The sequence below is a fragment of the Mauremys reevesii genome, linkage group 3 (assembly GCF_016161935.1).
Source record: "Mauremys reevesii isolate NIE-2019 linkage group 3, ASM1616193v1, whole genome shotgun sequence".
Classification (NCBI taxonomy): domain Eukaryota; kingdom Metazoa; phylum Chordata; order Testudines; family Geoemydidae; genus Mauremys; species Mauremys reevesii.
Window position 1 is genome coordinate 104,369,464 of NC_052625.1, and position 12,150 is coordinate 104,381,613.

At 42.2% G+C, this 12,150-nt stretch overlaps 1 protein-coding gene and 1 pseudogene across 2 annotated transcripts in view; one reads left to right on the forward strand and one right to left on the reverse strand.

Moving 5' to 3' along the window:
- The window catches only part of VTA1 (vesicle trafficking 1), a 66,427-nt gene that overhangs the window by 9,495 nt on the left and 44,782 nt on the right, over nt 1-12,150 (reverse strand). For both annotated transcript variants that reach the window (XM_039529638.1, XM_039529640.1), the window contains exons 6-7: nt 9,484-9,651; nt 7,450-7,530 (exon numbers count right to left, since the gene is read on the reverse strand). In XM_039529638.1, the coding sequence (XP_039385572.1) occupies nt 7,450-7,530; nt 9,484-9,651 (249 nt within the window). The remainder of the gene's footprint in view (nt 1-7,449; nt 7,531-9,483; nt 9,652-12,150) is intronic.
- LOC120400417 lies at nt 3,916-4,449 on the forward strand (annotated as a pseudogene).

Genomic DNA, 12,150 nt, shown 5'->3' on the forward strand with positions numbered 1-12,150 from the left:
TGAGACTGAGGCACTGGGCCTCTGTGCCAGAGGAACCACCTTTTGGTGACCTGGGAGGAGCCATTGATGCCTGAGTCTGTTTACTGGTCATGGCTACCAGTGATCACTGGCCAGGTGTAACTGACCAAAGACTGTACTGGGGAGAGTGATGCCGGTGGAGACTAGCAATAAGATGGGGAGCATTCCCATGGCACTGGGAGAGGGGTAAGAGGGGAGCAGAGGTCTCAGCGTGCAGCTCCTGCCTGCAAGCACCGTCCCCGCAGTTCCCATTGGCTGGGAATGGGGAACTATGGCCAATGGGAGTTGCGGGGGCGGTGCCTACAGACAGGGGCAGCGCGCAGAGCCACATGCTCCCCCCAGGGGCCACAGGGGTGTGTTGGCCCCTTTCAGGAGCAGTGTGGGGCTGGAGCCGCCCAAAGTAAGTGCTGCCCTCTTCAATGGGCAGATTCTGAATAGTTCTTCCATCACCCAACCTGCAGCCTCCTGGAGCCAGTCCCCCATACTCCCTCCTGCACTGCAAACCCCAGCCCTGAGCCCACTTCCAGAGCCAGTCCCCAATATTCTCTTCTGCACCCCAAGCCCCTACCCCAGCCCTGAGCCCCAGCCCAGAGCCTGCACCCTGTACTCCCTCCTGGAGCCAGCACTCCATACCCTCTGGGGGCAGGAGGGGACTCCAGGCTGCGGCAAACTCCCTCCCAGAGTTTACACCTCTCACCCCCTCCTGCACCCCAAACCCCAGGCCTGAGCCCCATACCCCCTCCTGCACTCCGTACCCCCTCCCAGAGCCAGCCCCCAATACCGCCTCCTGCATCCCAAGCAATATTACCAATAATGGTAATATTACCATAGCAACCAACAAAGAACTCAGAGTGTTCAACCAGCTGTATCGGGTTGATGTGGCTTTCCCATTGAAGATTTTTTGCCAAAGTGGGCCCCATTTCAAAACCAGTGAACAGCACTGCTCTACACAGTGGAGATTGGCGTTTATTGTCTGGTGACTAATGGTGTTCCTCTGCCCCCGGAGGGGACTTAACTGTGGGCTCGCCCTCTTGAGGAGCCTTAGCCTGTTGTGGCACCGAAGACGTCATAAGAGCAGGTGGAGACCTGTGCACTCTCTGCGCCTGGGCTTGGGATGACGATGGTGCAGGCAGCATTGCGGGTCTCATTCTGCTCCCAGGAGTCGCTGGTGGATCTTTAAGGGGGCTAAGAGCCCCAGTCGTGGAGGCACACTCGCATGGCTCTGGAGAAGGCTGGCGGGCAGGCCCGGGTCCTTTGCTGGATGACCCCTGGGCCCTCTTGCTCGGTTCTGGGAAGCGCTTTTTAACCTTCTTCTTCGGTACCAGCATTGGCTAATGGTGCCGGGAACAGCCAGGTGCTGGGGGCGCGCTGCACACGGAGGCCAAGGTGCTCAGCGTGGCCTGTGTGGAAGGCTCGGAAGCCGGGCGGAGAGCGGACTCCATCAGGAGAGCCCTGAGGTGAATATCCCTCTCCTTTTGTGTGCGGGGTGGAAAGTTCTTGCAGATCTGGCAACTCTCCTTGATATGTGACTCCCCCAAGCACTTAAGGCAGCTGTTATGGGGGTCACTCACAGGCATAGCCCTGCTGCAGTCCAGGCAAGGCTTAAACCCAGCAGCACGGGGCATGTTTGGCTTGGGGCAAAGTCCCTGCTGGGACCCTATTAACTAACTAACATTTAACAACTACTTAACACTATCAACAATGTACATGAGGCCCGAAGGCATGGAGTCCAAGGGAAGAAAACCGTTAGCTCTTGTCAAGCAAGACAGATGCTCCGACTGACCATCATGGGTGGTAAGAAGGAACTGAGAGGGCGTGGGCTGATGGTGGCCGATATACTGCAGCATGAGTGCAGCACTCTAAAGGGCGCCACAGCCAGCCCTACGGGTACCGCTAAAGCTTAAATCTCTGACAGCCGCGCACATGGGCGCACACACACTTAGAATGGAATCGACGTGAGCAAACACTCAAAGAAGAAAAAAAATTCCAATCTTGATTTAAAAATTGCCAGTGATGAAGAACCCACCATAACTCTTGGTAAATTGTTCCATTTTGTTCATTACTCTCACTGTTAAAAACGTATGTCATATTTCCTGTCTGAATTTGTCTAGCTTCAACTTCCAGCCACTGGATCATGTTATACCTTTCTCTGCTAGATCAGAGAGAGTGCCCATTTGTTCCCCCGTAGGTTCATATAGACTGTAATCAAGTCACTCCTTAACCTCCTCCTTGTTAAGCTAAATTGACAGAGCTCGTTGTCTAATTCTTTAATCAAACTTGTGGCTTTTCTCTGAATTCTCTCCAATTTATCCGCATCCTTCTTGAATGGTGGGCACCAGAATTAGACACAGTATTCCGGCAACAGTCACAACAGTGCCAAAGTAACCTCTCTACTCTTTCTTGAGATTCCCGTTTATGCACCCAAGGATTCCATTATCCCTTTTGCCACAGCGTCACACTGGGAGCTCATGTTCAGCTGAGTTCCACCACAACTCCCTAATCTTTATTTTTTTCTCCTCAGAGTCACTGCTTCTTAGGATAATGTCCCCCATCATGTAAATATAGCCTACATGCTTTCTTCCTAGATGTATTTATTTACATTTAGCCATCTTAAATGTGTAATTATTATTTCAATTTTATGGGTGGAAAAACCAAAACGGTTATTAATTCCAAATATGATCACTTGTACAACAAGGTGGTACAGGTGGCTTCACTACATTATGCCATTGGCAAAAAAAGCTTATGGGAGCATACAAAGTTTATATAAAACATCATGTAACCTGTGAATAAATTTAATGAAATTTAGTGCTAACAAAAACAATGACTAAACTGCATTGAACTAATGCATGCAGGTGGTGTACAAAGTTGCTACACTGTTCTGGCTTATTTGTACCATGAAACTGTCAACCAGTTGGGCGACGCTTGACTGTAGGAGTCAGAACTTTCACAGACACTAAGCTACGTCTACACTACCACTTATGTCAGTATAACTTATGTCACTCAGTAGTGTGAAAAAGCCACCCCCATGAGCGACGTAAGTTACACCGACCTAAGCATCGGTGTGGACGGTGCTATGATGGCGGGAGAGAGTTTCCCACCAACATAGCTACCATTGGTTGTGGGGGCTGGAGTAATTAACCTGAAAGGAGAGCTCTTTCCCATCGGCTTAGAGTGGCTACATTCGAGAGCTTACAGCAGCGCAGCTGCATCGGTTCAGCTGTAAGATCTCTAGTGTAGCCATAGCTAAGGGTACGTCTTCACTACCCGCCGTATTGGCAGGTAGCAATTGATTTCTCGGGGATCGATATATCGCGTTTCATCTAGACGCGATATATCGATCCCCGAACGCGCTCATGTCGACTCCGTAACTCCACCAATGCGAACGGCGGTAGCGGAGTCGACATGGGGAGCAGCAGATGTCAATCCCGCGCCGTGAGGATGGTAAGTAATTCGATATAAGATACTTCGATTTCAGCTACGTTATTCACATAGCTGAAGTTGCGTATCTTATATCGATTTTCCCCCGTAGTGTAGACCTGCCCTAAGAGACTGACGCTCACTCCTGCGTTTTGGGAAAATTACACGGGGGAGCTAGACAGACACTCTAGCTGGGCGGAGCAGAAGCAGCCAAAGCAGGGACCTCTGGACATTCAGAGAACTTTCTGCAGTTTTGAACTGCAACTCTGCTCTGTGCTGATTGGTAGTTTGTGCCAACCCTCTCCTCGTGCCTTACACTCCCTCAGTTTCACTCCATACCTAACCCCTCCATCACTTCCCTTCCCTTTAGCTTATCCCCACTTAAGTAAATAGACCCAACCCGTCTCTTCCCCCTCCCCAGACAGTGGCACAAACATGATATTTTCATTGGGAGGTCGCTCTGTCAGAGCATGAATTACAATGGCAGGCTGAGGGAAGCAGGGAGGCAGAGTGAAGGCTAAGGCTAAGTCTTGTTCCTTGAGGGCTGGTTGCAGTTCCCTGTGGGCTGTGTGCACCATCTTATCTGCTAAGGCAATTATGTGGAGTGAGCTGGGACAGGAGCCACAGTCTACATGGCCATAGAGTTGGAATATCTGACAACTGAGATTCTTGAGACGACATGCAACACTGGAGGAAACCAGCATCATCCCCTGTTACCTGCAGCTCATCATCTGTAACAACCAAGGAGCTCAACAAGCTGCTGGGGAAAGTCACGATCACTCAAGAGATGTCCTGCCCTACATCCAGGCCGTGCTGCTGCCCAAGAAAACAGAGCCGAAAGGCCAGGAGCAAATAAAAATGAACAAAAAAATGATGAACTTTTCTGTTTGTGAGCTTGTGTACCCCTTGCACTACCCTGTATCTGTCATCTGTTTAGACTGCAAGCTCTTCAGGGGAAGAAACATCTACTACTCTGTTTGTTCAATGCCTAACACAATGGGGTCCCATTCTTGATTGGCCTTTAAGCACTACTGTAATAAACCTGATTAATAAATATGACAATTACCACATGCCTCACTTTGGGCAAACTAAAAGCAATACTTATTTCTTCTTTATTTCTTTCAGTAAGACACCCACTCCTCTTCTCCCACTATAACCAACCAACGAACCATCACCTATATTTTCTTTTAAAATACAAAGGAGGTGCTCAGAGAGCCTTGGCATGAGCATGCTGAGCACCCTGTGGAGCAGCATGCAAACCAAAGCCTGCCCATGCCGCAAGGGACAGGTTCTTATCTGTGGAGAGGCAGTGCACGTGCCACAGACAAGTGCTTGGCTCTGCAACTGTTCAGAGAGGAAAATTCAGAGGTTACCTCTCTGTCTGTGTGAGGTGGGGATATCATGGGTTGGCTAGGCCAGCTTTTAGAAGTGCCCCTTTACCAGCAGAGATGTCTGTTCAGAGCCACAGGGCACCTGCCCGTCTCTGCAGGTTGCCCTCTGGTTCCTGTCTGTGCAGATGGCATCAATGCCTGCAAGCAGTTGGCACAGGGGAATTTAGTGGTGGTGACTGGGAAGGGTGGACATGACTTTCACACACACTTCCTACATCCTTAATTGCATATCTGCAGGGGGTGTGGCATCACACCCTGACTCTGCCAACTGGCATGATCTCTGTGCACTCATGCAGAGCTGAGAGCACGCAGATCATCTCCACTACTTCTGTATCAGGAGCAACTGGGGATCCGCAAGTGGGGATCCACATCACAGGGTTACCTCATTCTGCTCAGCATTGTTGCAGATCCCATCCACACGGTAGTGCTACTCCTTATCCCAGTGGAGGATCAAGACCATGCTGAGATGATTTGGAAAGGGGACATGAGAATACCTAAATGAGGATGGATCAATTTAATCAGGACATGCAATGCCCATTACTAGCCCAGTGCTGAATGTTTCTGTAATAGAGGTTGCCAGCCATTCTGAACTGCATCACATGTAGGGGGACTCCACAGAGATTCAAATTCCTTTTTATTTTTATCTTAATTCAGCATTTGAACTCAGGCTCCCAGAGGTAGTTAACGTGTTTACAGTTAACGTGTAAAAATAAATAATGCCCTGTATAAGGCTAAAGGGCTTATGAAACCTTTTCAGCAGCTCAAAATTTACACACACACACACACACACGTTTTTGTACTCAACAAAAGGAGCAACTGTAACCAGAAACGCTACATTATATGTTATTCAGAATTACTAAGAGGCATGCCTTTTATTCTCTAAGAAAATGCGGAAGACTAATTAATTAATGAACTCCTACTCATCTGCAATCTTTTGAAGACATTTCCTATCACTGAAATTTGCTTTTTACACATCAAGATGGCATTGTTACGTAGCATCCTCATGCGACAACATGCTCAAGTGAGGCTGAAATACGAAATTCCAGTTAATGCCTTTTAATTCATTATACTTAGGCTTGGCAGAATTTGATATTTTAATGTAATTTTGATGGATGAAATCAATGTTTATTTTCAAGCTTTTTTTATTTTTATCAATTTAAGTTTTCACTGATGTGAGAAATTAATGGGGGATCAAATAATAATTTTTAATGACAGTAGACCCTGATATCCAAAAAGTTAAAGCTTTAATATTGTTAAAACAAAAATTGTCAATATCACATCAAAATATACAAAGTAAGCACCCTTAAATCAAACTCTAATAAGTTCTCAAGCAGCATTTTTTTTTACTTTATCTATAAATTTAGATTATTATTGATGGTAATTTTTTTGTCAGTTTGTAGATTGTAGATTGATATTTCCTGACATAATCGACAAAAATCGAATCCTTCGAAGCCTAATTATACTCAAAGAGCAGACTGCTAAGTAGCCTTTTAATATCTCAAAGAAAAAATTTATTTTAAATTAATAACGTACCACACAATCTTTAATGAGGTCTCTTAGTTTCCTGAGTTACAGTTTCAAAATTATACCAGTCACACAGAAACACTAACTAACTTTTACACAGCAACATAATCTATCTTGGTACCACCTCACTTTTGCAGATGGAAAACTCTGGCAGAAAGGTTAATGGACTCGTTCAATGGAGTGTCAGTGCTAGGAGGATTCTGGCTTCTAGTCAGACCACACCTCTCTCAGAGTATGGTTTCTCGCTAAGGTTAGATCATATGGATATACAGAGAGAACAATGAACTTATGAATAGAGAAATAGTATGGCAATGGGTGTAAATATAACACCACAGACAGATGGCAATATAGAAGTAAACATATTTTGGATTCAAAGCAAACTTTGGCTAAATGATTGATAATTACAGACAGGCATTATATTAAGTTAGCTCATTTCATACGGGGATTATTTACAACTGACATGTGCTGTCTCCGGCGTGGAATACAACAGGTATTCTACAGCATAGGCACTGCAGAAATGTCTTTTTTGTGTGATTATTTTAGGAAGGAATTGAATAATAACTTAAATTGACCCTGTGAGGGCTATTTTAGGTAAGTGAAATGTTCAGTGATTACCCAACATGGAATTTAGCCACACCACCAGAATCATCATTTTTACTGAACTGGATGGTTCTAAATCTCATTTGAAAAATAGCAGCACAGAGTCCCTATCACAATAATAGCTCATTAGTTCAATACCAATTCAGAGGATGAGTGTTACCTACCCAATCACCCAACTCTACTTTTTGCTACTCTACTCTGGGCTTTTCAGAAACATGGTTCTAAGTACAGACCATGCTTTGGTTAGTTAGGGGATTTAATGAGGTAATAGCCAAAAGTTACACATCAGGGTATTAACAACAGTTTAAAAACTGTTTACATTTTATTAGCACTCTGAAAGATGATGTCATCAAACACAGAAAGGCAGTCCCTACCCCAAAGGGCAATACTCTTTATTTTTGAATTGTCAACATTACTTACATTTTATTCTGTTTCTCCTCAAACTATTTTTTTGTGAAAAGTAAGTCATAAGCAAAAACATAAAATGCCATTGCCTTACCTGCAGATTGAGCATTGTAAAGAGAAGGATCTACTGCTGGGATATTCTGTGGAGTGGGTTGAATGGTATTACTTGTTACACCTGCAAATCAGCAAAATAATAGTGGAATTACACTATGTTACTCTTAATTATAGACTTAAAAAGCAAGTTGTTAACAGGAGGTTTTATTGCGTTACTTTCAGTGTTAATAATCCTGACCTGGCTTTTATCGGAAATAATTGAGACTGAAGGAAACTTTAGGAGAACTTCAGAAACATTTATAAAGTACTTCTGAAAAATAATTTGTTGGCTACAAATGTTTAAATATTTCTATATAACATCTTTCATTAAGACGTATTCGAGAACAGCTATTGCAGTACAATATTTCATAGAACTAACATCAACAGATATGGAAAAGTTGGTGTGAAAAAAAGGTCTCATGAGAATAGGTGGTCACCAGATTTAGAGTTTTAGGGAAACTGAGTGAAGAAAGAGAAGTCTTAAAAAAGAGCCAATCACAGGTGACAACCAGAAGAACAATGCATGTAGAGAAAGACAAAGAAGTTATACTGGAAAGATAAGAGAGAACCTTTTGGTGCTACGTCTGGAGCCAGGACTGTTGGTGCTGCTAGGCTCTGTGGCAGGTAGCCTTCCAACTCCTGGAGCCCTTACAGGAACCACTCACCACAAAAGATTGCCTGCCAGCCAGCAGAACCCCAGATGGAGCGGGGAGCTAGCAACCCTGAGAATCCTGGCTCCAGCTGGGGCTCCCAGGGCTGGCAGGCTCCTTCCTGTGGAGCAGTTCAGTGAAATTAACACTCTTGTCAGTTTCATAGCTGCTATTCAGTGAACAGGACAGCAAGCATAGCATTGTTGGAAGAACAGAAGGGCTAAGACACTCCATTAGATATGGTCCCAAATGTAGGAAAATGATGCATCTGGGTGGAGGGATTTAAGACGAAGTCAAGTAAATAAACCAGGCATCAATGGAGGTATTCAAATGGAGTTACAACACTCCAAAGATGCATTCAAATAACTCATCCTCCTGTGCACTTTTACCAATTTGAACAGATTTAATTGCCCACACGAGAACTTTTACCATTAGCTTTGTCAGCGAATGGATATGCTATGTCCACACTATGAGGGTTTTAGATCTTTTAGGGTAAACAATTTTGCTTATTCTGTTTTAACTGAGTGTACCCATTACACATATAAATATCTCTTTTACATCTTGTGGCAATGTGTTGCCAAAGGCTAATTATGCACAACGTCAACAGTATTTCCTTTTATCAGTTATAAACATACTGCCTTTTAATTCTATTGACGTCTTCTTGAACTTGTATAATGAGAAATGGCAAGAGGGAGTGTCCAATTCACCTTCTGTATCATATTCACTAGTTGGTATATACCTCTATCCTGTCCCCTTATTCCTCTGCTCTCTAAACTAAATTTTTTTTTAATCTTTTAAATTTTTCCTCATATGGGAGCCTTTCTATGCCCCTTCTATTTCTTCTACATCTCTTTGAGATGGGTCATGAGAACTAAGCACCATATTCCAACCGAGGATGTACAGTGATTTAAATCATTACATTTTAATATTTCAGTCATATACTTTTTAGACCTTACTATTACACTCAGCATTTTGGTTAGATTTTTTGACTGCCACTTGCCCACAGAGTACATACTTTCATCAACTTGTCCACAAATATTTGTTAATAATGGGAAAAGAAAATTCTTGTTACTATCCCTTGTAGTCAAAGACCAAAACTATTTTGCCAAACTTTTAATAACCCCCCCCCCCCCAAATCACTTTCAGGCTGAGAAAGTTTCAGCCCAACAAGTGAAAGTTCCAGAAAGTCACAAGTGTCTAAAAACATGGGGATTAACATGGTAATTTATGAAGTATTAACTATAAAAATTGCCTCTGTTCTAACACATGTACAATATTGCATCCTTATTATACTTTACATGCAACTGGAAAGGAGGCTACAAGGGAATAGCAAAGCACCTCACAGTAAGAGTAAATCTGTGTTCTTGGATATAAATGCAACATACCTGTGCTATGAGGTACTTCAGCTGGAGTGTTGGCTGGAGCATGTGCACCAGGTGGGATATGTATGCCAGTATAATTACTAGTTGGCATGTTTGGGTCATATGTAGAAGATGATGGCTGAGATACTTGGGTAGGTAGAGCAGATGAGCTAGCTTCTTCATTTTCAGCATCTGTTAAGATACAGAAAAAGGCTATATTAATTCTAATTTTGTGCAAGCATAGAAACTGCCATTTATTTCTGCAACAATAATCCACCTTAATTTCTCTATATGAATAACATCTTGTACAGTTATAAAATGAATGGTTTAACAACCATTATCAAATAATCAAATAATGATCTATGGCAGTATTTGGGAGGAGGGATAGCTCAGTGACCCTGGTTGAGCATTGGGCTGCTAAACCCAGGGTTGAGAGTTCAATCCTTGAGGGGGCCATTTAGGGAACTGGGGTAAAAATCTGTCTGGGGATTGGTCCTGCTTTGAGCAGGGGATTGGACTAGATGACCTCCTGAGGTCCCTTACAACCCTAATATTCTAAGTGCATCATGGGATAAGTTCTGGGAGCTCACATACTTAAAATGTATAGAGCTGTAGATAGATGTCTGAAACAGAATGCACATAACTGGGCTGAATGTGTACAACCTCATGGTTTTATTTTTCTGAATCCTTACATTTTAGCATATAAATTATACAGAATTTAAAACAGTTTGACAGAGTACAGTGTGTACTAATGAATATATCTGAATGAGCACACTACATTGTATAAGGCAATCTCTCTTATGTGGCATGTATATTCATGAGGAAAATGTTAACAAGATTAAAATGAGAAATGAAAAGAAAGCAAAGAGAAAAATACAAAAGAAAATTTGGGAAGGAAGTAATGTTAAAGAGGGCTTATGAGACATTTGGTCAGCTGATCCATGGCCATGCCTGCAGAACTTCCTACATTAAAATATGAATGGCTGGCTTATCTTAGTGTAAAGCTAATAGGTGCCTCTTTAAAAAAAATCAGCAAAGAGTCCTGTGGCACCTTATAGACTAACAGACGTATTGGAGCATGAGTTTTCGTGGGTGAATACCCACTTCGTCACATGTATCCGACAAAGTGGATATTCACCCACAAAAGCTCATGGTCCAATATGTCTGTTAGTCTATAAGGTGCCACAGGACTCTTTGCTGCTTTTACAGATCCAGACTAACACGGCTACCCCTCTGATACTTTAAAAAAAACCCTGTCTTATAATTGGCATATAACTTTAAAGATTCAGTCTAGTCTGCTAAGTATGGCCATATCTGCACCAAGCATAATTTATCCTAACTGTCCAATTTTATTAAGAATTTCTTTCTGTTCCTAGATTTCTAGTGGAGCTCAAGACAACAAAGCTCTGTTTCATTTATTGGAGGTGTGCCTCTGCATGATCAGAAAGGTCAACTGGAACAACCACAGTTTGGGAATAGTGTTTGTTAACTGCTGGTGCTTCAAAGACAGCGGAAAGAACACAAGAGCATAAAGTTGTATCTAGATCTTGCAAAAACTGGTTATTTTAAAATTCTTTATGAAGTGCATTCTGGTCTCCAGCTACAGGAGATCCGATCAAGTATGTAAATAGTGTCGAGTAATGAAAATTGGACAGTCAACTGATGGAACTGAGATCTTGCTCCACTTGAGGCTTTTGAAATAAACAGGGAAAAGTATAATTTGAGTTACATGTGGGACAGCTAACTTTAGTAAAAATAGTAAACAAATACCACTTTCTATTACCTTTCACAATATTCTTTACTAATACAGAAAACTAAGCTAGAATAGCTGAAACTGACAATGTGTGTATGAGCATATTAATAGATTTAGACTAAGATATCATTACTTTAAAAGTATAAACTCTAAAAATACTTTCCATGGCATTTTTTTTTTAAAGTTATCTGCCTTCTCAACTCCCTATCAAAATTTGTGTATGTATATTTTTCGGAGGCGAGCATCATATGTATGGGATTTAAGTATGTGCATCAAGAAGAAAATCTACCTCATGAAGTTCTTTTCTAGTCTGATTTTAAATATAATTATAATAAAAATGATTTTTCTGGTAGTTTTGTAACTAAGTTAGTCCTAGTAGTCTTTCACTGCCACCTTCAAACACTGTTGAAAACATAAGGAATAATACACAGTATGCCTGATGGCTGCCTTTGTCAATAAATCTAACACTGTCATCATACTTTGTGGCTTGTCTAAGTTTATTCATAAATACATTATTTTACACATTAATGCCATCACTGTTGCATTCACTATATTGCCAGTGTTTAAACATATAAAAATGCATTTTAATGAGAAAGCTATAAATAAAGTGTCTAGTATTGTTTCCAAAATGTAATAGAAAAGCACAGAACATTGCAAAATTCTTCTATCTTCTGAAAAAAAAAATTTTCTCATCTGCATCTTGTAATTTATTGCCACAGATGTCTGACCTCTACAACAAACTTATGGTAGATTGTTTGCAGGCAAACACTATCCTAAAGTTGCACAGTTTTTCCTTTAACTTCTGTATTTCTTGCTACTTCACTACCACTGCAATGCAGTCTGGTTAACATTCGCAGGAGTAAAATTAAGGTGCGTTAAAACAGGTAGAAAAAAATAAGGCATTTAGACATCAACACTAGGCATACCACAGATAAAAA